This window comes from Lethenteron reissneri, chromosome 60 (assembly GCF_015708825.2).
Source record: "Lethenteron reissneri isolate LAM-NWPU_2019-01 chromosome 60, ASM1570882v1, whole genome shotgun sequence".
NCBI classification, from domain to species: domain Eukaryota; kingdom Metazoa; phylum Chordata; class Hyperoartia; order Petromyzontiformes; family Petromyzontidae; genus Lethenteron; species Lethenteron reissneri.
In genome coordinates, this window is record NC_083838.1 from 5,506,004 (window position 1) to 5,533,869 (window position 27,866).

At 53.7% G+C, this 27,866-nt stretch overlaps 1 protein-coding gene across 1 annotated transcript; it reads left to right on the forward strand.

The window, feature by feature from the left end:
- The first annotated feature begins 6,456 nt into the window (after nucleotides 1-6,456).
- RBM12B (RNA binding motif protein 12B) lies at nucleotides 6,457-27,798 on the forward strand. The gene is made up of 3 exons (XM_061576313.1): nucleotides 6,457-6,533; nucleotides 13,016-13,119; nucleotides 19,586-27,798. The coding sequence occupies exon 3, from the start codon at nucleotides 19,636-19,638 to the stop codon at nucleotides 25,297-25,299; it is 5,664 nt and encodes a 1,887-aa protein (XP_061432297.1). The 5' UTR covers nucleotides 6,457-6,533; nucleotides 13,016-13,119; nucleotides 19,586-19,635; the 3' UTR covers nucleotides 25,300-27,798.
- Nucleotides 27,799-27,866: the final 68 nt, after the last annotated feature.

A 27,866-nucleotide genomic window follows, 5' to 3' on the forward strand; every position in this document is an offset into this window, starting at 1 on the left:
AAGGCGAACGATACGGTAATCTTTTCCTCTCGACGAGCTCTACACGATGCGCTAATCAACGTTTAAAAGTTTTGTTTCTTCTGCGCATTCGTCCTAGCTGCGCTTGGACGACATGGCAATAAATTAATTGCGATTTTGACTTCCGTTTATTCGGGATCCTGGAGTCCCGCCATAAGGTTCAATTGCCGTTTTGATGAATCGTTACATCCCCACTCTCCCAGTAATCATGGTGGGGAGGTGGAGGCAATGTGGAGAGAGCTTTCACGGCAGAGGATCCAACTGATGCTGGAAGGTGCCATGGAACACACCTGGCGAGCGCGCGCGCACACGCATGTCGTGTGTAGTGTAATGTCATGTGTGGTGTAATCATGTCGTGTGCGGTCACCACAGTCGTAAGTTTATCCAGAGTCGGGCACGAAGAGATGATGAAGATGTAGCCCGGTCTGGAGCCCCTGACGATGACCTTATTGGTGCATGGCTTCACCATCAGCCGACAGACCAAGGCGTGTCATGTCTGTGGATGCTATATTGTACACAATGTATGTGTGGCTCAAGGGGGTTTGTTTGTAAAGTCAGTAATAAAGCTTACTTTGATTAATTTTGCCTGCAGTCTGTTCGTTAGTGGGCACGTGACCGTTACTTAGAGTTGTGCCAAGAATGCGTGGAGGGTTTCACGTGAGAACATTTTTTTCAATCTGTATACATTAGAAAGTATAAGTAATGTGACCCAACCAGTCAACCTCACTTCGCCTCCCAGAAGAGCACGCCAATCAGATCTTTCACATATCTTGTGAGTTCGCACAATCCAGTCAGGATGGATTGTAGGCGGGTCAGTCTGAATGTTTTTTCAAGCCAGCGCGCGCTGATGTTTCCGTAAAGGGTACCCATATTTTACAGTCATAGAGACCAGGGTGTGATGATGGCGGAGACGATCCAGAGCTTCGTGTGGAGCGACGAGGCCAGGCAGCTTCCGCACAGCGTCGCGCAGCCAAATGAACGATAGCGCCACTCGACTGATATGAAGTGAGACCTCCGCTGTCAAACCGGGGCTGGTCATGAGCACACTTGCTCAGGGATGGGAACGCCGGTGAGACCCTACTACTACATGGCAAGCTCCAGCAGAGTCCCTCAACGCGTACACATTCCATTGTTAATGTTTTTTTACATCTGAGTGTATCGACTTTGTTCCTCTCTCTGTTTCTCCATGCTTCTTTGCACACTTTTCAGCGTTTCAATTTCCTATCGTCTGTGTCCGCGTGTCTTATCCAGGTAGCAGGTAATACGAACTTCATCGAACACCCTTACACCTTTACGTCTGTAATTGTAATAAAGTGTTCGTTTTCCGAGTGCTCTTATCATCCCTGGGCTTGCCTGTCAACATTTTGATCTCGGTCCTTCAACAAATACTCTGTAATATGCACAAACACACTGTTGTGTTTCAATTGCTCAATTGCATTGCTCCAACAGACATCTTCGTTTGTAACTTTCTGACCCCCACCCCGGACATCTGTGAAAAAAAGAGCTTAATAGCTCACCGGATTCCTCCAGTATATATGTGTAGTGGCATAGCGCTGGCTGCTGGCAGAAAAGGGGATCTGCGGCGTGCGGCAGTCCCGACGTTGGCCTCGGCAAGGTAAGGTAATCGGATAATTTGTATGGGATAAGGGTAAAAGGTAGGATAAAGGTAGGCTCGTTGCTTTTTACCTTACCTGCAAAAGGGTAAAAGGGAGAGTAGAGCGATTGTATTGTGGTAAGGTAAAAGGTAGGGTAAAGGTAGTCTTGTTTTTGTTTACCGTTCATCTTTTACCTTACCTTGCCGAGGGCTATACACGAGAGGGGGATCTCGGGGAAAGGTCACAGAAGGGGCACACCAGGAACCCGCTGGTTGGTTCCAGAAAGGGGTCGGGGGCGGAGTGAGGCCACGCTGACAGTATACTAGGGGCCCCTGTGGGGGCTCAACGGGACTGTCGTTGGAGTGGGGATCCTCGTCGTGTTGTTGAAGTCCATCGTCGCCATTCTCGTCGTCTTCAATATTCTTGTCGTCATCTTCGTCTCTACCATCTCGGGACGCCGCGAGTCAGACAGCCTACCAGCTGTCCTGGCTGAGGAGCGTCGCCGATAATAGACGGACTGATTATTAAGTGTGTTAATCCCGATGGTGCTCACTATGAGATCTCTTTTACCAGTGGCAAAATATAGTAGTAGGTTTTTACCCTTTTAAACTGGTACAAAACTGACACCTTTATTCAAGGCATCATGTTTGCAATAACCACAACACAAGTAGTCAAAAAAGCAAACAAAAAGATGCAACTCTGATAATGATAATAATATGCACTGTCCTTGAAGTTGATTGGTCCACACCCGAGACGGCTTTCTTTAGAGCCTAGTCCCCATTGGTGTTGGACCAGATGACACCAGAAGGCGTACAACTCAAACAGTGCAATATCAGAGTATTGAGAGCTCGGGGTAAGCATTTACACTGAGATCTCTTTTACCAGTGGCAAAATATGGGGCTCGTTAATAAAGAAGTGCCTCCAAGTCTAATCATCTCCGAGTTAGTTACTACATATGTATCAAAGATTCTGATTCTGAACTGCATCGGGGCCTCGATGCTGCTGCGTGGAGGAGCAGCGTCTGTTTAAAAACAAAAACTAAGGCCCACTGAGCTATATCACTTTTTACGAAAGCGACCTGGCCACAAATGATGGCCCAACTTATTGGCTTCTCGTGGGGACATTTATAGCGACCATATGCCCGAAAGGCATGTTTATCAGTGTGGAGGAAAAATACGGGAAGACCCGGAGAAAAATCCACGCGACCACGGGGAGAACATGCAAACTATACATAATCGGGCGTCGGGGTCGGAATTTAACCCCTGACCTGCATACCAGGCGAGGAAAATCACATTTTTCTTCTAGATTTGAAGCTTTCGTGACTGCAAGGATTCATATTCTTAGGTTTTTTCGGTAAAAAAAACCTAAGAATATCACATTTTTCTGTTGCGTGTAGTCACTTTAAGATGTTTCTTGTTCATGTTTTGTTGCGGTTGAACCCGAGTCAAGAGCCGCGTGGCTCACAGGGTTATACCCAATAAATGAAACTGAAATAAACTGAAAAACATCTCGTCACGTAATGCCTGTATTCAATAAATCGGAGATGCTTGGAAAACTGCTGTCACTTAGTAACTTTTGTGAGAGAAAATCTCCTTGTACGGCTGGCTTCTTTTCCCCGATATGCGTTGATCACTGAGTGTAATCTCACAAGCTGTCCGATGTCATCTGTTTGCTGGGCAGTGGTGCCTGCCTGTAATCCAAGTTTCAAGTTTCGTTTATTAGGTACGAGCTTGACTACCCGGCTTCGCCCGGGACTTGGATTCACCACGCCCGGCCACCTTTGTCTCCCCAGTGGCGATGTTCACGCACACCGCACCAGTTACTTGTTTAAGGCTGAGTCGACCTAGGGGAGGCCCAGGACCGGTTCAAATCGTCACCGGTTGTGGCCGTGAGCGGGAATCGAACTCGGGTCGCCGAGTTCGCAGCGTAGCGCTACCCACTATACTACAATGCGTTACGCTACCACGTGCGCGGGTCACGTGACAGATTTGACGTCACAACTCAGTTTCCGTGCAAAAAAATATGCATTATTGAGCTCCCCCCCCCCAAAAAAAAACACAAAAGTGTATTTTAATAATTTGTGCATGGTGTACAGTCTGGAAAGTACCCACATGGCAAATTTCAAGTTTGTTGCATGTCGGGAAGTACGCTAAACATTTTGAACAGACACACATTCACAACTTTGCCATTTATATATATGGAGATAGCCATGCGGCTCTTGAGTCGGGTGCAACCGCAACAAACAAAATATGAACAGAGAAACATCTTAAAGGGACGACGCGCAAAAGAAACATCCTGGATAAACCAGCAAATCATCCAGAAAAACCCCACCGTCTTCTTGGTTCTTTCGGTAAAGTCACGTAGAATGGAAATAAAAAAATAATAAAAATAAAACATAATAAAATAAGAGAATTATTTAATTCTCTAATTTTATTATGTTTTATTTTTATTATTTTATTATTTCCATTCTACGTGACGTTACCGAAAGAACCAAGGAGATGAATCCCTGCAGTCGCGAAAGCTTTAATTCGAAATTTAAACCCCACCGTATTACAAAAATCCCAGTGTGGAGGCAGCGGCAGCAGCAGCAGCGAGGGGTTAGTGGATCACCGCACGCACAGATGTTGTGAAACTCCCTTCGCGTTGGCGTCGAGGTGCCATAACCCTGCTTCGTCGGGAGATGGCAGCACAACAATTGTACGAATTGCCGTCTGTTTCCATCTGTACGGGGATCGAGTGGCGATGGATGTTGAACTTCTTTGGCACCCTACTTAGCCAACCGTAACATTCGAAGGTGGCATATTCGCGATAAGGGGCCGTCCATAAATGACGTCACGCACCTGGGGGGGGGGGTCAGGCATTTGTGACGATGTGTGACGAGGGGGGGGGGGGGGTGAGAAATGTGACGTCACATCAAAATGCGCAACTTTAAATAAACTTAGACGACACGTTCTACTTAATTAAATAGACTTTTTAATAAATGTTTTCTCCTACAACATCAGAGTGCAGCGCCACATTAAATACGCACTACGACGACAATAGTTTAAAGCGATTTGAAGCATGTTTTATTTCAAAATGGAAATATGGTTTTGGGGGTGGGGGGGCAGAGCTTTGTGACGTCATATTTGAGGGGGTGTCTGACTTTGTGACGTCATATTTGAGGGGGGGGTCTGACTTTGTGACGTCATATTTGAAGGGGGGGGGCAGAGCATTGTGACGTCATATTTGAAGGGGGGGGGTCTGACTTTGTGACGTCGTGTGACGAGGGGGGGGGGGGGTCCAAAAATCGTCAAAAATCGCGTGACGTCATTTATGGACGGCCCCCTAACGCCTATTTTAATTGCCGTTACTAATTGTCGCGGGCGCGCATAATTAGTGGTAATTACAACTCTACACCTCCCACACCTAACGTAACTACCAAATACAATCAGCAACGCGAACGATTTATTAAACTAATTTAAAACGACCAATCTCACCATCGTCGAAACCCAATGTCGAAACAACGTCAAACACAAACGTTCTCCTCACCCACCATCCACCCACTGCTCACCCACCCCTCACCATCCCCGCATCCACCAACTCACCTCACCCTTGCCTCACCCTCTCACCTCACCCACTCCCCTCACCCTCACCCACCCGCTCCTCACCCCTCACCCATCCACTCCTTACCCACCCCTCCCCACACCCACCCACCCCTCACCCACCCACTCACCTCACCCACCCACTCCTTACTCACCCACACCTCACCTACCACCTCCCCTCTCCCCTCACCCACCACCCTCCCCTCACCCACCCACCCACCACCCTCCCCTCACCCACCCCTCACCCTCCCATCACCCCTCACCTCACCCACCCCTCACCCTCCCCTCACCCTCCCCCCTCACCCCCACAACCCTCACCCCCACACCCTCACCCACCCCTCACGCACCCACCACACTCACCCACCCCCCACCCACCCCTCACTCACCCTCACCCACCCCTCACCCTCCCCTCACCCTCCCCCCTCACCCCCACACCCTCACCCCCACACCCTCACCCACCCCTCACGCACCCACCCCCCACCCACCCCTCACTCACCCTCACCCACCCCTCACCCTCCCCCCACCCTCAACCACCCACCCCTCACCCAACACCCTTCCCTCACCTTCCCCTCACCCTCCCCTCACCCACCCACTGCTCACCCTCACTCCCCACACCCTCACCCAACACCCACCCCTCACCCTCCCCTCACCCCCCACCCCCCCTCTCACTCACCCACCCTCACCCCCCCCTCTCACCCACCCCTCACCCACCCCTCACCCTCCCCTCACCCACCCACTCACCCACCCCTCACCCACCCCTCACCCTCCCATCACCCCTCACCTCACCCACCCCTCACCCTCCCCTCACCCTCCCCCCTCACCCCCACACCCTCACCCCCACACCCTCACCCACCCCTCACGCACCCACCACACTCACCCACCCCCCACCCACCCCTCACTCACCCTCACCCACCCCTCACCCTCCCCTCACCCACCCACTCACCCACCCCTCACCCACCCCTCACCCTCCCCTCACCCCCCACCCCCCCTCTCACTCACCCACCCTCACCCCCCCCCCCTCTCACCCACCCCTCCCCCCACCCACCACGCACGCACACAAATCGCTTTAAACGTTACCCGATTACCAAAAAAATAAGACGCGAGGAACTAGTCGTGGTGTGATGTGAGAGCACAAATCAAACAAGCGCGAGCGTGGCAACGTGCTCGTGTAGGTTAAAAAAAACCACGACAACAACAACAAAAACTAAAAAACACAAAAAAAACATAAAAAACACAAAAAACCTCTGAACTGACAAGCGAGGGCCGCCCCCACGCCTCCTGCGCAGTTCGTGAAGCGACGTCGACGTCGTCGTCAGCGGCCGCCCGCGTCTCTCCTCAGGTTCGTGGTGCGGGATTCATAGCTCGACACCCACCCACATGCAACTAAACATCTTCACGTTCTAGAGTTCACAGCGAACGATTGTGAATGTCCACTGGTTCGTGTGGACGACGACGAGGTTGGAGTTTAACAAACAAACAAACACAAAACGGCGGGTTGGGTCCCTTCGCCCTCCATCTTCTCCTCCTTCACGGAGGCTGCGAGATGACGGTGGTGGGAGGTTGTTGTTGTTGTTGAAACGTGGCCGTCTTTGTATCTCTCCACGTGTGTCTGATTGTGTTGGTTTCTCACCCTAAGCCTCGTGTCTGGCTGCGTTTTCATCTTGTGTGTGTCTCTGCGTGGCCATCTGTGTGTGTGTGGCCGTCTTTGTCTCTCTCCGTGTGTCTCTTTTTTCCCCGTCGTCTTTGTCTCTCTCTCGGTGTCTGCCCCCCCTCCCTCCTCCTCCTTCCTCGTCTTTGTGTGTGGTCATCGTCTCTACGCGATCATCTTTCTCTCCGTGTTTGTGCACTAACAGATCTCTCTCTCTCGGCACGACCGCCTTTGTCTCTCTCTGTGTGTTTTTTTGTCTCGGTGTTTGTCCTTCTGTGGTGTTTTCTGTCTCCCTGTTGTCTCTCTAATGCCACGTCTGGATGTCTCTGAGCGATGGTCCACGTGTTTCCATTCCGTATCCTTTTCTCTCACTTTCTCTTGCCCCGTATTTCTGGTTCACCGTCTCTTTTATTAAGTCGTCTCAGTGTTTCTTTGGCCTCCAAATCGTGGTCTCATTGGGGCCCCGTGTTCCTTGGTCACTCGCTTGCCCCCATCATGTCCCATTGTCCACACGCCTCTCCAATCCCCTGTTGTGTTCATTTGTCCACCTCCCTCCCCGTGTCTTCAAATCCTCGTTTCACTGTCTCTTTGGCCTCCAAATCGTGGTCTCATTGGGGCCCAGTGGTCCATGGTCACTCGCTTGCCCCCATAATGTCCCATTGTCCACACACGTTCTCTACTCCAGTCCCATGTGTTCAAATCCTCGTTTCACTGTCTCTTTGGCCTCCAAATTGTGGTCTCATTGGGGCCCAGTGGTCCATGGTCACTCGCTTGCCCCCATCATGTCCCATTGTCCACACACGTTCTCTACTCCAGTCCCATGTGTTCAAATCCTCGTTTCACTGTCTCTTTGGCCTCCAAATTGTGGTCTCATTGGGGCCCAGTGGTCCATGGTCACTCGCTTGCCCCCATAATGTCCCATTGTCCACACGTTCTCTACTCCAGTCCCATGTGTTCAAATCCTCGTTTCACTGTCTCTTTGGCCTCCAAATTGTGGTCTCATTGGGGCCCAGTGGTCCATGGTCACTCGCTTGCCCCCATAATGTCCCATTGTCCACACACGTTCTCTACTCCAGTCCCATGTGTTCAAATCCTCGTTTCACTGTCTCTTTGGCCTCCAAATTGTGGTCTCATTGGGGCCCCGTGTTCCTTGGTCACTCGCTTGCCCCCATCATGTCCCATTGTCCACACGCCTCTCCAATCCCCTGTTGTGTTCATTTGTCCACCTCCCTCCCCGTGTCTTCAAATCCTCGTTTCACTGTCTCTTTGGCCTCCAAATCGTGGTCTCATTGGGGCCCAGTGGTCCATGGTCACTCGCTTGCCCCCATAATGTCCCATTGTCCACACACGTTCTCTACTCCAGTCCCATGTGTTCAAATCCTCGTTTCACTGTCTCTTTGGCCTCCAAATTGTGGTCTCATTGGGGCCCAGTGGTCCATGGTCACTCGCTTGCCCCCATCATGTCCCATTGTCCACACACGTTCTCTACTCCAGTCCCATGTGTTCAAATCCTCGTTTCACTGTCTCTTTGGCCTCCAAATTGTGGTCTCATTGGGGCCCAGTGGTCCATGGTCACTCGCTTGCCCCCATAATGTCCCATTGTCCACACGTTCTCTACTCCAGTCCCATGTGTTCAAATCCTCGTTTCACTGTCTCTTTGGCCTCCAAATTGTGGTCTCATTGGGGCCCAGTGGTCCATGGTCACTCGCTTGCCCCCATAATGTCCCATTGTCCACACACGTTCTCTACTCCAGTCCCATGTGTTCAAATCCTCGTTTCACTGTCTCTTTGGCCTCCAAATTGTGGTCTCATTGGGGCCCAGTGGTCCATGGTCACTCGCTTGCCCCCATCATGTCCCATTGTCCACACACGTTCTCTACTCCAGTCCCATGTGTTCAAATCCTCGTTTCACTGTCTCTTTGGCCTCCAAATTGTGGTCTCATTGGGGCCCAGTGGTCCTTGGTCACTCGCTTGCCCCCATCATGTCCCATTGTCCACACACGTTCTCTACTCCAGTCCCATGTTGTTGTGTTCAAATCCTCGTTTCACTGTCTCTTTGGCCTCCAAATCGTGGTCTCATTGGGGCCCAGTGTTCCTTGGTCACTCGCCCCCATCATGTCCCATTGTCCACACGCCTCTCCAATCCCCTGTTGTGTTCATTTGTCCACCTCCCTCCCCGTGTCTTCAAATCCTCGTTTCACTGTCTCTTTGGCCCCCAAATCGTGGTCTCATTAGGGCCCAGTGGTCCTTGGTCACTCGCTTGGCCCCATCATGTCCCATTGTCCACACACTTCTTTAGTCTCCTGTTGTGTTCATTTGTCCACCTCCCTCCCCGTGACTTCAAATCCACTTCGGTCCCCTCGGGCTCGCTTATCGTCTCGCCCTCTGGACACTGCGGTCTGCATCTGGTTGGCCAGGAGGGGTAGGGGGGGGGATGGTCGAGTGTGGTGGACGGAGGTGTTCATCAGGGTGGACTAGACGAAATCCTGGCTTTGGTTGAGTCAGGCTGGCTTCACCGAGTCAGGCTGGGTTCACCGAGTCGTCAGGTTGAGTCAGGCTGGGTTCAATGAGTCAAGCTGGGTTCAATGAGTTAATTCTAGATTTGAAGCTTTCGTGACTGCAAAGATTCATACTCTTGGGTATTTTTTTCGGTAAAGTCACGTAGGTAAAAATAAAAAATAATAGAAATGATAGAAAAAAAATCACGACGTTTCGGAGGCAACACAAGTCTCCGTCATCAGGTGGGACCGTCACAGCTGAATATTCTGGGTTCAATGGGTCAGGCTGAGTCAGGCTGGGTTCAATGAGTCAGGCTGGGTTCACTGAGTCAGGCTGGGTTCAGTGGGTCAGGCTGGGTTCAGTGTGTCAGGCTGAGTCAGGCTGGGTTCACTGAGTTAGGCTGGGTTCACTGGGTCAGGCTGAGTCAGGCTGGGTTCACCGAGTCAGGCTGGGTTCAGTGGGTCAGGCTGGGTTCAGTGTGTCAGGCTGAGTCAGGCTGGGTTCACTGAGTTAGGCTGGGTTCACTGGGTCAGGCTGAGTCAGGCTGGGTTCACTGAGTCAGGCTGAGTCAGGCTGGGTCAGGCTGAGTCAGGCTGGGTTCACTGAGTCAGGCTGAGTCGGGCTGGGTTCACTGAGTCAGGCTGGGTTCAATGAGTCAGGCTGGGTTCACTGAGTCAGGCTGGGTTCACTGAGTCAGGTTGAGTCAGGCTGAGTCAGGCTGGGTTCACTGAGTCGGGCTGGGTTCACTGAGTCAGGCTGGGTTCACTGAGTCAGGCTGGGTTCACTGAGTCAGGTTGAGTCAGGCTGAGTCAGGCTGGGTTCAATGAGTCAGGCTGGGTTCACTGAGTCAGGCTGGGTCGACTGAGGCTCACCCGGCCGTGAGGTGGCCAGTGGACGGCATCGCAGCAATGGGTTTCTCAGATATTTGAGCGCTAGTCCCTCGCCCGAGGCCAAACTCCTTGGTTCGTGGAATTGGCCAGACGGCCCGATGTATCGGGATCGTCCCCACAATGGTATTGAGGATTTTCTGGATTGCCGAAGGGCACAATGTTATTCTTGTTATCCGTGTTAAGCCCATTCCACGTGAAGCAATGGCCGGGCCCTCCTGGGTTTGCAGACCTCTGGGGTCGCCTTGTTGTTGTTCGTCTTCGTTCCTCCGTTGCTGGTTGTTGGTGGCGCCCTCTGGCGGCCCGGCGTGGTTTGCTGGCCACCCACCCCTTCGTAGGTGCTGCTGCTCCCTAACAGCACTTGCCCCAACAGTCTGTTACAGGCTATACGGGGGATCTTTGTCTTTATATCCTGGGCCTCTCCTAGGTTGACTCGGCCTCAACTGACTACCTGGTGCGGTGTGTCGTAAACATCACCACTGGGGAGACAAAGGCGGCCTGGCGTGGTGCTGGTCACCCACCCCCTCGTGTGCTCGTGACCGGGCCTTCATAGGTGCTACTCGCTAACAGCACTTGCCCCAACAGTCTGTTAAGGCTATACGGGGCACCTTTGTCTGGCGTCGACGGTGTGGTGGTGCAGGCGTTGTAGCCGCAGTGTTCCCCGGTGGGTGTGGTGGGTGACACGCCGGAGGCGAGGGCTGGTGGACCATGTAGTGATTTGAGTAACTCCCCAACTCGAGGACATTGCACTTGGAGCGAGCCGGGTCTATGAACCCGTCTGTGCGGACATTTTTTTGGGTTGTTATGCGTCTCCTACGCGCCGCGGCGGGCTTTCTCCGAGCCCTCCGATTTGCTGCCGCACGCAAACTCTTGATCTGCTGGGGAATTTGACCAAACAGTCGGAATGTTCAGAGTTTCCGCTCGCAATCGTTGGTAAGATTGCAAAGAGTACAGTGTTCATAAATGTCAGTGTTGTGATCAGACTAGATGGGATCAGATACATTACTGAGAATAATTTTCTCTGCCTCGCCACTTAAACATCGTAAAGGAAAAGTTGCAAAGAATGCTTGATTTTTTTTTTAAATGCACAAGCCAAGCAAGTGCAGTCTGTAGGTTAGCCCAAGCCAGCTGGCCAGGCAGCACTACTAGCCCTCCCACTGACCTTATCCCAACTTCCAGCAGCTCAATGCATGGTCCCTTTTCGTGTTCTGTTCGCGTTTCAGTGTTGGCGTTCACAGTGCCACAGGGGGTAACTTCGCCACCCACCACCTCCCCACTATAAACCATTGCCCCCTCCTGAAAATTGTGCATTCAGTAGTAGCCGTCTCCTTGCCTGCGTAGAGTGGCCAGCGTGATTCCATATTTCCTGGCGCTCGGGCTTGCTGTGTCTACATTTTGCTCGTCCTGTGTTCACAAATGCTGTCCTTCAGCTCTAAGAACCTTGGTCCCTGCTGAACCGCGTGGGCTTTCGGGCGGTCTGTGGCGAGCGTTGACCGTCGCCATCCCCCTCGCGTGTGGATTTTTTCCAACTTCTCCAGTTTCTGCCCCGCGCAAAGCCACACTGCTCGTGAACACAATGCGTCAAAACCAAACGATGCAGGGGCCGTCTTGTACAAGATATTGTTGATAGTCAGTGAGGATTTGCAGAGATGTAATGACACCACGTGTAGTGGATTCAAAACATGAAATCGTGATGATTGTAAATTTCGATTTAAAGCTTTTGTGACTGCAGGGATTCATATTCTTGGTTCTTTCGGTAAAGTCAATGCTTAACTCTCATTTACAGCCCTTTACCCGTGGCAGAAATTCCACATTCTTATGGCGGGGGCTATTCTATTCCTCTCCAAGTGGTACCTATTTTTACTACCCCGGAGGGGTGATGGACCAAGTCACTCCCCCCCCCCCCGCCGACCCAAACAGGATATGAACGCGCAACCTTTCAGTTGCGAGCCGCTCGCTCTGCCTCCGAGCGACCTGGCCAATGATGAACTCGGGGGCATTATTGCCGTTATTATAATGATGATGTGTGTAGAAGAGCAGGTTGGTTTGAAGCGCGGTGTATTCAACAACAAATTAGCTCCCTCATGGTGAACCAAGTGAAGAAATTGCTGCGATGTGACTGCCGATGATTGCCCTTGTTTTTCCCGACCATTACTTTGCGTTGATTGTGCGATGTCGCGTAGGTTCTTGTTGAGGTGTTCTGGGCGCCCCACTCACACTTGGAAGCCATAGGGCAGAGAGGCAGAGACGCTGCTGCGCTTGGTACCAAAGCGACAGGGGTGGGGGGGTAGTGAGAGTGGTGGGCAGTGGTGGGCGACATTGCTCGCTCGCTCGAGTAGGCCGTGGTGCTCGCGAAGGCTGGGGCTCGCGCCCTTGCGGGCGGTCGTGCGTGCTGTGTCCACGTCGCCCCTTGGCGCTGACCTTGGGACGTAAACCGATGTGCGCGCGTGTGCAGTCAATGTGGCCTAATCTGTCAACCGTTCTCCGTGCGCCGCGCCACTTGGCGCCATGTAGACTGTTATCCAGGTTCGAGTTTGGCACCGCACGGCCGTGTGGCAGCATTTTATTTTTGTCATTTTCTCGCATCTCCGCTGAGCCACGGAGGGGTTTGTTCTGGGTCGCCATGTGTGATTTGTAAACGCTGAGTGGCGGGGCAGTGGGTTCGCGTAACAGCTGTGTCGATTCTCTTTTTAATCTCTGGCTTTCGGCGCTGCCGGTTTTGGCGCACAGCGCCGTGCGGGTGGCGGCCCTGCTGCTGACGGTGTCGTGTTTATCTCTTCTCTGCAGTTGTTGAGAGAATTTCTTTAGGTTGGCTGGCAGCGTCAGCCAGCAAAGGAGCATTCCTCCCCGTCGCACGCCCCCCGTGCTCTCGTGGCCTCGTGCTCTCGCAGGTAAGTGGCGCAAGCACAGCTCCCACGGACGCCAGCTCCATACACCGCGCAGAACTCGCCGCGCGCGCATCCACGGGGCTTCCAAAATCGGCAGCTACCCGCCGCGGTTTGTGCCCAGGCACCGGCGCAAGGAGAGACCAAGGGTTCGGTCGCACTCGTGCGCCACGCCGGCGTTAGTAGTAGGTGCTCGCCGAGGGCGCTTGCCGCGTCGGCGGTCGTGGCCTGGTGAGACGGTTCTTGTGCGAGACTGTGGCTGTGATCCATCGCATGGATCAAAAAGATGCCATACACCGCGGTAAATACATCTCAGAATAAGAATCTGTATTTGTACACCTAGGCTGCGCATTGCGTGCTGTCCCTTATGCATTTTAAGAGCTCGCTCTCGGTGACAAAACTGCTGTTACATTCTAGAGTGCCATAATGATACATTTGACCGAGCTTTCAAGCCTATTTTATCATGAATCAAGCTAAACACTTGTGTTGGACGGACTGGGACACCGCATAGCTACATATCTACAAGATAGGAGCTGATGTTTGATTTCTGGGTTCCAGTTGACAATATGAAGTGCGGCATGTCAGTTGGGGCCTTCCACAGTGTTGTCTCTACGCAATGATTTCACGTCAGGATTTTGAATGTCAGGTTGCTGGTAGGTCGGTCATCCAGCTAAGATGATATTCAATGGAGCATATTTATGTGCATTTATTTAAGTCTGTTGCTTAGAAAAGCCTCACTGACTCTTTTTCAGGAGGGTCATTGCGAAGGTTTTTCACACTAGGAGTCGATGTTGCCGATGTGTAATCCCTGTTGAGTGACTGGCAGGTAATTGTTCAGCATTGGGATGTTTTGGCCAAACACGGTTGCATTATTTGTTGTTTTTTTAAGCTATGGGAGGAAAAACCGGAGACCCATGCGGAACGGGAAGAGAACACAGAAACTCCACACGGAATGACACTTGAGTCAGGATTCAAACAGGTCCTTCTTGCTGTAATGCGCAAGTTTTAGTACTTGCCCCACCTTGGCACCCATATGTTTGGCAGAGTAAAACTCATGGTCTTAGCTCGGTCAGTTGACCCGTACCTCCGGTGAAAACGGTTGGCTACGTACGGTGCGAAAGAAGTTAAGCACACATACATTGACAGCAACATTTTGAGCAGAGCCTAGGCAGATGTCTCCCAGTGTTCGGCTTTCCCCCTCAATTTAAGGAATTCAACAAATGCCCTTCATGAGGAGGGGTCTATGTTGGTTGTGTGTTGGTATTGCACCGGTGCGGGTTTGAGCATGTGATGTCCTGTGCCTGGGTTTTTCCCTTCCCCTCACTACAGCTGTACACTGCTAAACTGCCTGTAGCAAAGCATTGCCTTGTCCACCACTTCATCTGTTCGAAGATCTTCCTTGCCTGTCCGTTTGTCACTGGTCCCGGTGTCTTTAACAACCGGAATTGGTGCCCGAGTGCTTATGGGCGTTGGTCCTGCCCATCCCATTGAGGCCGATGTTTACACGAAAGATGTGTGGGTTCTGTTTGAATTCACGTTGCGTTGTTTAAATCGTTGGGTGGGCGGAGGCTTTCCAAGAGCGCCGTAGCTTTGTCGCCGAGCTCCTTGTACATGTTTTGTCTTCGGCTCGGATGAGGTGCTCCTTGAACAAGATGGCGCTGTAGTCTCTTTCTCTCTATTTAGCTGGTGCCTTAGATGCTCCTCATTCTTAATAATATTTTTTTCGAGTGATGCGACACCGGCTGTCTATCTCCCCGAAGGAATATTTTCAACGTTGCCGGGTTTGGGCTGTACGTGCGCCGCGGGAGCTTTCTAGAAAATTGCGTTGGGTCCCGTCACGAGTCGTGAACTTGCAAAGGAAATGCCGCCGCCGCCGCTGCTGCTGCGCTGTCTGTAGATCGTGATAACAGTCGGCGGGTGCCCATTTGAAACAGGCCACCAGTGCCAGACAGCACTTGACAGCGTGCGCCTGTATGAGTTCTTGCGGTTAAAGCTCTCGCTGTGGAGGGGGATCATTTTGGTTTATGACATTCCACAGGCCTCCAGTAGTTCCAACATAACTCTTTATTGCTGTCATTTGATATCTACGTTTAAGTGAAACGTTATTTTACTGGCAGAGATGCGATAAAAAAATATTATTGGCAAGTCGGAGCCTTCTCATTGCTTGGGATGCGATGCCAGGATCATTGACGCCAGTGCGGTTTGTTAAGTCAGTTTATCATGTAGGCTTTCACGACCAATATTCATAATAAAGGTTTTTGGGTTGGGTCGCCTAAGTATAACCCTCCACCACCCGACACAGCCAGTAAGGTTTGTCGTGTAAACAAAACGTGCCACTTGGTTACTATTTCAGCCCACCATTGTGTTGGAGAGTAAGTCAACAACATTCACAATTTAAATATGACGTTTTGCTGGTAATTACATCAAGCATCATCGGGCGATTTGTTCAGTGTTGAGCTTTAAACTGTTGCCATTTACACCTTTAATTATAGTTCATTGTCACATCAGTGTTTAACCAGACATTTCTGAGAGGGTGAGAGATGATAAAACCTTGAATTGAATCGTGATGAATAACGGGTGATGGACATGGTCTAGCGGTAGCACCGCCACCCACTTGATGCAGAGGTTCACGGTTCAACTCCGGGCCGCCCTAATTAACGCCGCAGTGAGCGTATTAACCGTAATAACACTGCTCCACGCCATCTTGTATCACACTTGACGTTAAAGATCACTTCTGGATTTGAAGCATTCGTGACTGCAAGGATTCATACTCTTAGTTCTTTCGGTAAAGTCACGTAGGTAAAAAATTTAATTAAAATTAATAAAAAATAATCATGAAGTTTCGGAGGCGACACAAGCTTCCGTCTTCAGGTGAAACTGTCACAGCAAAAAATCTGTACAGAAAATCTGTAAAAAAAAAATCTGTACAGAAAATCTGTACAGATTTTTTGCTGTGACAGTTTCACCTGAAGACGGAAGCTTGTGTTGCCTCCGAAACTTCGTGATTTTTTTTTTATTAATTTTAATTTCATTTTTTACCTACGTGACTTTACCGTAAGAACTAAGAGTATGTTGAAGATCACGTGATGTTATTAGCAATGGGAGGCCAATGTGTTTCCGGATTCTTGGTCCAAATGAGCTCAAATATGGAAGTATGCTTAGCATCATCGTGAAAACTTTGCGTGAGCATCCTAAAAATGAGTCGGTGAGGCTTCCACCGGGTTAACAAGGGTAACAATAATGAACGATAATTATAATAAGACGTGTGCATACCTGTCAACCCATACGGTTTAGTTTTCAGGTCCATACAGCGTACAACCGTTAGTGATGGGACTTTGTAGGAGATGAACGTTGAGATTAATAAGGGGTACGGGGTGACCAATAAGGTCACAATTGGTCTGTAATAAGGTAGGGCACTGATAAAGGCTTGACAGGTATGTATAGTAGTGTATAGTGTAGTGTATAGTGTAGTGTATAGGATGAACGTTGATGTTTATAAGGAGTACGGGGTGACCAATAAGGTCTGAATTGGTCTGTAATAAGGTAGGGCACTGATAAAGGCTTGACAGGTATGTATAGTAGTGTATAGTGTAGTGTATAGTGTAGTGTATAGGATGAACGTTGATGTTTATAAGGAGTACGGGGTGACCAATAAGGTCTGAATTGGTCTGTAATAAGGTAGGAATTATGCTCTTTTTTTCGGTAATGTCACGTAGGTGAAAACAATAAAATGAAAATAAAAGAACTAAATTAAATCACGACGTTTCGGAAGCAACACAAGCATCCGTCCTCAGGTGTGACTGCTCCAGCAAAATGACTGTAGCGTACATTAACACCTGATGACGGATGCTTGTGTTGCTTCCGAAACGTCGTGATTTCATTTAGTTGTTTTATTTTGTTTTCACCTTCGTGACTTTACCGAAAAAACCAACGAGTATGGATCCTTGTAGTCACGAAAACTTAAAATCTAGAAGGTAGGAATTGATAACGGATTGACGAGTATGGGCAGATGCACCAGCTGTGCCTCCATGGCCATTCATCCCCACATTCACCAACCCGCAATGAATAGGGTGAAGAAGTCTGGTTGACAGCTATGCGTTTGGGATGACGTGTTTGACGGAGTACAAGCTGCCGTTTACCTCCACGGCTGTTTATTCGCCATGCGCCTTTATTCGAGGTGTTTAGGCGAAAGTGCATGTTACTGCGAGGCAGCCGCTGCTGCTTCTGGCTCTGCCTCTGTGTAATGGGGAGGGTGGATGTGTGATGTAAAATGAACTTTTCTCGCACCGTGCGAATCCGTGACGTGTGCTGTCCTCCCATTACAGTGGAGCTCTGCTTGCTAGCAGAGCGCATTCTACCGGCTTCCCGTGGTGTTGACAAAGCTGGGATCAGCGCCGTGCGTCTGCTTTAAGCCTCGGTGGTGGCCACATCCCGCACGTAGGGGGTGGAGATGTCATCATTATTATTGTTGCGCTCATTTACCCTGGAAAGCCTCGCTGAGTCTCGTGACTCTTTTGTCAAGAGGGTCCTGCCAAGTTTTGGCAGTCGAGAGGCGGTGTTTGCTTTGTTATTCAAATAGAGTACATTTCCCGGCACGCTACGGACCGCCACTTGGCGAAAGACGTCACAGGATCTTGAATGTTCACTGTATGAAGCGGGTAATCTCTCCAGTATTGATCCGGTGAGACTACTGCATTTGAACCCTGAACCTCTGACAGGTGCTTATCGGCTGCTGCTAGCCACGTCACCGCCCAGAAGAAGGGGCCCAGCATAACGTAGAAGCCCAACACTTCTTGATACAAAACACACATTTCTCCCGTTTACCCCGAATCCTTAATCCGGGTGTGGGAATCAATACAAATCTACACGGACTCTGCAATATCGCCGCTGGTCATTCACACCCTCCACGGCGATTCCTCATCTCCTGGGTCACCAATCCTTTCTGTCCACCTTGTGTGGTGGTCTTTTCCTCGGCTTTGATCCACTTGCTTTCTCCTGCAGGACTCTCGCGGGCATCGCTGTTATTCGCCATTCTCAATCGGTGGCCCAGTCAACTTAGTCTACTTGCCTCCAGCCGTCGCTGAAGCCTGCGTTCACGAGCCATACGTACTGTCTCGCGCAATGCGCAAAGTGTCAAATTCAAGTTGAAGTTGTCTTTGCGGTAGCGTGCAAGTCAACATTTAACAACTCGCCATGCTCATCATGATCACTGGCTAAAAGCAGCCGGTTGTTTTGGGCAAAGGACCTTCTTGAGAGTGAGTCTCCTCCTGCTGTGACTTTTGTGACTTGGCAAGAACGCATCGGAACGAGCAGTGTCCTTTTAAAGAACAAGACTTTTTGTCCGCCACGAGGCCGTGTTGAAGATGTTACAAAGGTGGTGGTGGCACGTTTATTTGAACTCGTGCATTATTGTGTTGTGTTCTGTAATGTAATCGCATTGTATCGCTGTGCAGAAAGTACTGCATGCTGACATTTCGCGAAACGCATTTCGCATGCGGTGCTGCCTTGTAATGAAGTGAAAAAGGTTTACAGCGTCGAATCATCGGTGGAACTGCTGAATGTTGCTTCGCTTGGTGCCGGTGTGACACAAATTTCTCATTGTGCAGAGTTGCGCCGTGAGGCCGTGTGCTGGATTTGCCGTGCCGCGTGTACGGTTTTTGCAAGAACACTTAGTAATGTTACGAATTACTTATTTATCCAGGAGAGCCATGCTGAGCAGTAGGACTCTTTCAGGCGGGTCCTGTATTGTTTTTTTTAAATGTTTTTCAGTCCGTTAATGCATGTTTACATATGGGAGGAACAGGTGCACCTGGAGAAAACCCACACCCGCCAATTAGGGCAGCACTCAATCTCCGTACAGATGGAAACAGTCCTACTTGCTGTGCTGCCTTCTGCTGGTTGAGCCAGGATATGGCACCTCCTCGACGCCCTCGGAAAGAGTTTCACAGCGACGTGTGTGCGATGATCCCCACCGACCCTTGCCACAGTTCACATGCATAGCCGCCACCGCCTGGCTGACGAACAACGGCAGTGTTGCCACAGTGGTTGTTCACGAGTCCCGCATGTTTACATGAGAGGCACATGGTCGATGCCACTGCACACCCTCCAGCGGGGAGAGGGGGGGGGGTGTGCCAATCAGCAGGAGCGATGGCGCCTTCTCGGCGAATTGTCACGCGAATTAAAGGTGCCTCCTTAAGCACGGCGACGGTCAACGTTGACCACAGCCGACTCGTATGTTGTGCCGCGCGTTTCAGTGTCGGTGTGAAAAAAGGTGCTTCGTAGCTCATCGGATTTCTCCAGGGTGAATCATATTCTGATAAAGGTTGCGATCGTTCCCGTATCACCGCGCGTGGTGGGAGCGACGCCGGCAGGCCTCGCCCGTCTCTCACCCCCTCCACCCCCCACCACCAAGCGCTTCCTCCACCGCCGCTTACGTGCGTGGTGCGTGCGTGTGTCGTTCTTGCCGCTGCAGGTGTGCGAGTCGACTGGCAGGCCGGGCGGGCGCGCGAGAGACAGAGCGCCATGGCGGTGGTGATTCGCCTTCAGGGCTTGCCCATGGTGGCCGGCACGATGGACATCCGCCAGTTCTTCTCGGGGCTCAGCATCCCGGACGGCGGTGTGCACATCGTGGGCGGCGAGCAGGGCGAGGCCTTCATCATGTTCGCCACGGACGAGGACGCGCGCCTCGGCATGATGCGCAACGGCGGCTCCATCAAGACCTCCAAGATCTCGCTGCTGCTCAGCAGCAAGAGCGAGATGCAGAATGTGATCGAGCAGAGTCGGCGCCGATACGAAGTGGGCAGCTCGGTGGGGGGTAGTGACCCAGGTCCCGGCGGCGGACGGCCCGTCGGTGGTGGTGGCGGCGGTGGTGGCGGTGGCGGCGGCGGCGGCGGTGGGGGGGTCGGGGGGGGCGGGGGGGGCGTGGGAGGAGGGATGCCCCGCGTCGGCACGATGACGCCTCCGCAGTCCGTTATGGGCTCTGCCATGCCCCCCCCGGGGGTTGGGGTCGGAGGGGGCCCCCCTCCCCCAATGACGGACAAAGCAGTGAACCCCAGCATGCCAGGGGGTGTTATGGGTGCCAACATGCCGCCCCCTAACCAGTCGCCTTTCTCGGCCCCGTCAGGTTTCAATGTTCCCCCCCCTCCGCTACCCCCTGGGCCCCCGTTTCCCCCCGCCCCCTTCATGCCCTCTCTCCCTCCCCCCATGTCGAACAGGCCCCCACCCCCCATGTCCAGCGGCCCCCCTCCCATGCCCCCCATGGCCCCCCTGGGGGGCGACGGCATTAGCCGCAAAGTGAACGGCTCCGGCATGGCTACGGGCGGCTCCGGGATGTCAAGTGGCACCGGCGGTACCGGCTACGGCTTGGGTTCATCGTCAGGTTCCGGCTATGGCATGGGGTCATCATCGTCGGGTTCTGGCTATGGCATGGGGTCATCGTCGTCATCTTCCGGCTACGGCTTTGGGTCATCAGGTTCCGGCTACGGCTTAGGTTCAGCATCAAGTTCCGGATATGGCACGGGGTCCTCCTCGGGCTCCGGTTACGGTGCTAGTGGCTCGGGCGGCAGCTCCGGGTTCAACATGGGTGGTGGCCCGCTATCGCTGGGAGCCATGCCCATGAGTGGCACCGGGGGTACGGACGGCCAGGGCTCGCGCTACGGGGATGGGCCCAGTAAAGGCTTTGGGATGTCAGGAGGCAGCACCGGTTACGCGGGGGGAGGACTCTACGGGTCCTCGGGTTTCTCCCACTCCGGCGCTGGTGGTTCCTCCGGCTCATCCGGTAGTGGCTACAGCAAGAGCTCTAGCTTCAGCGGAGGAGCCTCTGGCGGTGGCTCCATGGGCTACGGCAGCTCTGGCCTCAGCGGGTCGTCCATGGGCTTTAGCAGCTCTGGGCAAAATGACCCCAACCTGAATCTTGGTTCTGGCAGTTCCAGCAGTAATCGCAGTCATTCGGGTATGGGTCCTGGCGGTCCTGGTCTGGGTTCCAGTATGGGTCCTGGCATGGGCCTTGGTGGTTCTGGTTTAGGACCGAGTGGACCATCTATGGGTTCCAGTATGGGCCCAGGTGGTCCTGGTATGAGTTCCAATATGGGTTCCAGCATGGGTTCTGGTAGTCATGGCATGGGCCTTGGTGGTTCTAGTATGGGTCCTGGTGGTCATGGGGTGGGCCACAGTGGTTCCAATTTGCGTCCTGGTGGTTCTGATATGAACTTTGGTGGTACAAATACAGGTCCTAGTGGCTCTATGAACCTCGGTGGTTCCAGTACAGGTCCTGGTGGTCCTGGTATGGGTTCTGGTATGGGTTCTGGTATGGGTTCCAGTATGGGTTCTGGTATGGGTTCTGGTGGTACTAGCATGGGATCCAGTTTGGGTTCTGGTGGTCCTGGTCTGAGCCTTGGTTCTTCTGGTTTGGGTCCAGGTATGCGACCTGGCATGGGTCTTAGTGATTCTGGAATGGGGCGGAGTGGGTCTAGTATGGATCGTAGTTTTTCTGGAATGGGCCCTGGTGGTCTGAGTATGGGTCCTGGTGGACCTGGTATGGGTTCTAGTATGGGCCCCGGCGGTTCCAGCATGGGCCCTGGCGGTTCCAATATGGGTCCTGGTGGTTCCAATATGGGTCCAGGTGGGTCCAATATGGGTCCAGGTGGGTCCAATATGGGCCCTGGTCGTTCCAGCATGGGTCCTAGTGGATCCAATATGGGTCTTAGTGGTTCCAATATGGGCCCTGGTGGTTCCAATATGGGTCCTGGTGGTTCCAATGTGGGTCCAGGTGGGTCCAATATGGGCCCTGGTGGTTCCAATATGGGTCCTGGTGGTTCCAATATGGGTCCTGGTGGTTCCAATATGGGCCCTGGTGGTTCCAATATGGGTCCTGGTGGTTCCAATATGGGTCCTGGTGGATCAAATATGGGTCCTGGTGGTTCCAATATGGGCCCTGGTGGTTCCAATATGGGCCCTGGTGGTTCAAATATGGGCCCTGGTCGTTCCAGCATGGGTCCTGGTGGTTCCAATATGGGTCCAGGTGGATCCAATATGGGTCTTAGTGGTTCCAATATGGGCCCTGGTGGTTCCAATATGGGTCCAGGTGGATCCAATATGGGTCCTGGTGGTTCCAATATGGGCCCTGGTGGTTCCAATATGGGTCCTGGTGGGTCCAATATGGGTCCTGGTGGTTCCAATATGGGTCCTGGTGGTTCCAATATGGGTCCTGGTGGGTCCGGCATGGGCCCTGGTGGGTCCAATATGGGTCCTGGTGGTTCCAATATGGGTCCTGGTGGTTCCAATATGGGCCCTGGTGGTTCCAATATGGGCCCTGGTGGTTCCAATATGGGTCCTGGTGGGTCCAATATGGGTCCTGGTGGTTCCAATATGGGCTCTGGTGGTTCCGGCATGGGCTCTGGTGGGTCCGGCATGGGGCCTGGTGGTTCCGGCATGAGCCGTAGTGGTTCCAGTTTTGGTCCTGGTGGCTCAGGTTTGGGTTCTGGCTTACCCAGCATGAGTCGGAGTGGACCGCCCGGCTTAAATCAAGGTGGCTCAAATATGGGTTATAGTGGATTTAACATAGACACCAGTGACAAGGGTCTACGAGGTTCGAGCATGGGATTCGGTAACTCTCCTTCGAGTAGTGGTCTTAGTTTAGGCCACGGTGGCTCTCCTTCCACTGGTGGGTCCAGCATGGGTTTTGGAAGTTCCTCTTTGGGCAGTGGCAGTTCGATGAGTCAGGGTGGACCCAGCAGGAATTACAATTCCAGCTCGACCCCGAGCGGCCCGGGCTTGGGTCAAGGCATCTCCGGCATGGGCTTCTCTAGTTCTCTTAGCAGCGGCCCTGGTATGGGACAGAGGCTTCCTCCGATGGGTGGCCCGGCTGTTAGTGGCGGTGGCGGTGCAGGCTTCGGTGGCTCCGTGCAGAACACAGGCCCTAGTATGGGATTCCACGCTTCTTCTATGGGCAGTCCGAGCAGTGGGCTGGGCAGCTCCGGTCATTCTGGAGGCAGGTCGGCTTCGAATCACGGCGGAAGCGGCCGCGTGTCTCGCTTTGAGGACAACTTGCCGAGCCCCGTCGGGGGATTCCCCGGCCCGGGGCGAGGTCCTGGATCGGCACCGTCCCTCCTAAGGCCCGGCCTGGAGCCGCCGCCCGTCAGGGGCCTTCCTTCCACCGGTGTTTCTGGCTCTTTGCTCGGCCAGCCCATGCCTCCCGGCGCTGCGGGGGCGCTGTTTGGCGATCCGCGTTTCGCCGGCCCAGGCCCGGCCTACGGCTGTGGAGAGCAGGGGTCCTCCGGCTTCCCTTTCTCGGCCAGAGGTGGCCAAGGAGGTGGCGCCAGTTTGTCGAGCTTGTCAGACGGTGGCCGCGGCAGCAGATTAATGTCCGGCAACGACGGGGTGGGCACGCTGAGCCCCTTGCCTCCGATAAATGCGGACGACCTTTACGTGCGTCTCGTGGGGCTGCCCTTCTGGGTCACCAGGCAGCACGTGCTCGACTTCTTTGCGGGGCTGGCGGTGGACGGCGTCGTGCTTGGGCACGACGGGGACTCGTTCCGCTCCACGGGAGACGGCTTCGTCAAGTTCCACCGCACGCGCGACGCAATCGAGGGCATGAAGCGGCACCAGCAGCGCATGGTGAACAAGCCCGTGGAGGTGCACCCGGCGACCGAGCGCGAGTGGCTGTGCGCCGCCAAGAACTTCGGCGGGCCCGAGCCGCCGCAGAAGGAGGCGCAGACGGGAGCGCCGGCCCCGCTGCTGCACCTGCCGATGGGCCGCGAGCTCAAGCGCCCGTGCTCGCGGTCGCCGTCCCACTCCCCCAAGAAGGGGCGCTCACGCTCCCCGTGCAGGGATCGCTCCCCCTCGCCCAATGAGCACGAGCTCTGCGTGCAGATCCGAGGCTTCCCCTTGAACGCCGACAAGTTCACGGTGCTCAAGTTCCTCGGCCGGCAGGAGATTCGGGAAGAGAGCCTCATCCTGGTGCCTGAGGGCGGCACGGTGAAGGCGTGCGTGGAGTGCAAATCGGACTACGACATGCGCTCTATCTTGCGTCGCGACAAGTCCTACGTGGGCAACAATTTCCTGACCATGCGGCCCATCCAGAAGTGGTTCCTTGAGAGGCTCCACGGGGAGAAGATGAAAGAGAAGGGCGGTGGTGGTGGTGGCGGTGGTGGCGGCGGCGGCGGTGGCGGCGGTGGCGAACGCCTAGAGCCCAAGAAGCCCGAGCCGGTCCCTAGCGAGACCAGCATGTGCTACTACCTGCACCTGAGCAATATCCCTTGCAGCGCCACCAAAGACGACCTGATGTGTTTCTTCAAAGGGCACGATCTGTCGGATGAGGGCATTCAGATTCTGCGCGACAAGAACGGAGAGACCATTGGGCAGGCCATGCTGCAGTTCCGCAGCATGGAGGCAGCCGGCAAGGCCACAACTCTCAACCGCAGCCTGATTGGGGGCCGGGAGGCCATCATCAGGGTGGTGAGCCATGCCGAGATGCTGGCCTTAAAGGCAAACCCTGGCACGGAGGGGAAGGCGACAGGGCCGGAAAAGCAGCAGGAGGGTCAGGGCCCCGACAGAAAGCCCGGGGCAGCTGCCGCTGTCGGACCCGGGGGATTCCCAGACAGAGGATTTTTCCCAGGGGGCCCCAGACCCCCTATGACTGGGCCCCCTCCATTCTGCGGCCCTAATTTCCGGGGTCCTCCTCCTCCGCTCCCTCCCTTCATGTCAAGACCTCCTCTTTTCCCACCCGGCGATAGTGCGGGTGTATTTGGCAAAAACTTTGGCGGGCCACTCGGCGGGGGTGGTAGCGGTGGAGGCGGCGGTGGGGGCGGCGGTGGTGGTGGCGGCGGCGGCGGCAACAGCGGCAGTAATGTGAACTTATCGGAAGGCTTTGCTGGCAGTCACGGGGGAGCCCCGTTCTGCAAGGCGAGCCAGGATGCGGGGCCGCCAGATAGGCCCAGTGGCCCTGGCATGGGTGGGGTCCCCCAGCCTCGTGGCATCGTGAGACTCAAAAACCTGCCGCGCGTCGTGAACCAGAGCGAGATCCTGGACTTCTTCTATGGCTACCGCGTGATCCCCGAATCGGTGAACATGCAGGTGCCGGGAAGCGCTCTCGTCTCCTTTGAAACGACCGGCGAGGCCATGGCAGCCGTGAAGGAGTTGAACGAGCGGCCGATTGGCGTGCGCAAGGTGCGGCTCTGTCTGGTGTAGTCGGCGTCTCCGTCCCACCGTCGCCACCCGGCAGTAGAGGCAGCAGGGGCAGCAGGGGCAGCAGGGGCGTACGAGGTGTCGCCACAGCAACCGTCAAAGCAATTGCTTGTCCCCCCCCGCCCCCTGCAGTATGGAAGTAGGGGAAGCCTGCCGTTCACCGTGGGGTTAATGAATTCTGCCTGCGGCGTTCCACGCGTAATAATAACATAGGTTTGCAATTATGATGAGCATAGTCCCATAGGTCGAGGTGAGCGATGCAGGATTTGTAAGCATGGAGTCTTGAGTCTTTTTCTTTTCTCCTTGTATTTCTGAGAGCTACCGAGTGTGTGCTTTTGGCCATGTTGGGCGCTCGTGCTGATTGATGGCCGCAGCGTTTGGGGCTCAGGTGGTCTCCAGTGTAGCCAGAACCGACTGGCAGGATAGTGCCGGCGAGGTAGCGGAGCGATGTGTGCAGAGCGAGGGCGTGTTTGGACCCGAGTCCACGGTGCTGGCACCACCGTACCCTGTGTGTGTCCCCCCTCCCCTTTGCCCTCTTCTCCCCCCACCCCCCCCCCACCCTGTGTCACGTCTCACCTGCTCACGGGTATAATTTAGGCCGTTTTGTATGTATGTTTGTTGAACTTCTTTCGCGCCGTACGTAGCCAACCGTGCTCAGCGGAGGTGCGGGGAATTGAAGGTGCGGAGGAATCGGAGGTTCTCTTCGCACAGCTGTGAGTGGAGGTTGTGTGTGTGTGTGTGCATTGAAAAGTGCAGTGTGAATGCCTTGTGGTCTGCCATGAGGCCTGGTCATTGGATCATCTTGCGAAAGTCTTAATGTGGATGAACACAGATGTCCTTGGCGTTTTATATGAATCTGCAGTTTGCTTCTGACGGTTTTCGAGTGTCGACGTCGGAACGGATCATGACGTGTTGCCATGTGTGAGGTGGCCCTGCAGCGGACGTGCGTGTGTACGTGCGTGTGTACGTGCATGTGTACGTGCGTGTGAGTGCGTGCGTTGGGCAAAGACAGAGCGGCAGTGGTGGAGCGATAGTGTAGTGGTTCGCGCGCTGCGCTACGAACCCAGTGACCCGAGTTCAATTCCCGCTCACGGCCAACACGAGTGACGATTATCTCAACCGGTCCTGGGTCTCCCCTAGGTCGACTCGGCCTCAAATGACTACCTGTTGCGGTATGTAAGATCATCGCCACTGGAGAGACAAAGGCGGGCGTGGTGGTGGTGGTGTGGACTCCCACTCGTTGTACCGTGCCGGCTTTCATAGGAGCTCGCTAACAGCACTTGCCCCAACAGTCCGTTCAGGCTGTCAGGGGGGTGGGGGACTGTCTTTGTGCTGGGAAGAGTTTCCGTACGAGCCCTAAACGCCGTGGTGATCGGGAAGGCGCCGCCGCCGTGGCCACAGCCGGCGATCTGCGATAACGCGCCGTGTGATGTCACTGTGTTCACATCCTGCGCGCGTCGAGCGAACGCGACGGGTGGCGGCGCGCCACGACGAACGATGATCAAGTGAAAGACGTCCTGCGCGTTTGAATTGTCGCGCCCTTGTGGAATGTGAATCGTGTGAGTTTTGACACACCAAATTATGCGTACTGCCCTCCCCCATGAGCGTTTGTTACAGGTTGCGCGTATGTTGTGTGGCCGACTGTGCGACCGCGCGCCATTTACGAGTTGTCGAACGCTGTCGCCCCCCCCCCCCCCCGGTCTGGTTGACGAGTGGTGATGATGCCAATTGCTGTCCGTGTTGACCTACGGGCAGCTTGACACTACAAGGCTCTCGTTTCTCGCCGTGTTTTGACGATGTTTTTCTTTCTCTCTAATTTAAACTGTGTAATCGTTTCCCTTTCGTTGATTATTTTGTTGTTGTCGAGTTTTTGTACTTCTCTGCGTTTTTATTTCCCCAGCTCGTGTGTGTGTGTGCGTGCGTGCTCGCGTTTTGGACACTGTATTCCCGTCTCTGCCAGTGATGATGAGGGATTTGTTGTGCGTCATCGTCCCAGCGGCAAACGTGGGGGACATGAAGCCCTCCATAACCTCATGTTTTGCCCCCCCCCCCCCCTTTGACACCTTGCCTGACCAGACGAGTTCTTTGCTGGGGGAACCCAACCCTTATTGTAGCATTGGGAGAGATGTTAAACGAGTGTACGTTTTAACAGCGGATAGTATTTACAAGGATTTAGAAGGTGCGGTTGTGTTTTTTTTATTTCATTGTCGCGTAAGAGACGCGTGCCGCTGGAGGGTTTGTGAGTGACGGCTGGGGGGGGAGGAGGTGGGGGGGGGATGTGATGCGGAGTCTTCCTCTCATGGCAAAGGCGCGACGGCAAATTCACCGCGACCGCACCGGTGAACGTTGACCAACCAGCTCCGTTCCACGTGGGTCTTACTGAAGTGAGCTTAACTGTGTGCTTTTTTTTTACTTGTACATGATTGCATAAAGTCTGTATTAAAAGAGGAAAAAAAAAATACACCCCCCTAAACTAATAATAAAAGGCTTTGCTGTGCTCTCCCTGCTGACGGGTGCCTGGGTTTGCTTGTGCGGCGTCGACGCACGGGCCCCACCGCTTCGGCCGGGGC

What these genes read in the sequence shown, in the direction of transcription:
- RBM12B (XM_061576313.1), top strand. Translation starts at nt 19,636, where the DNA reads ATGGCGGTGGTGATTCGCCTTCAGGGCTTGCCCATGGTGGCCGGCACG.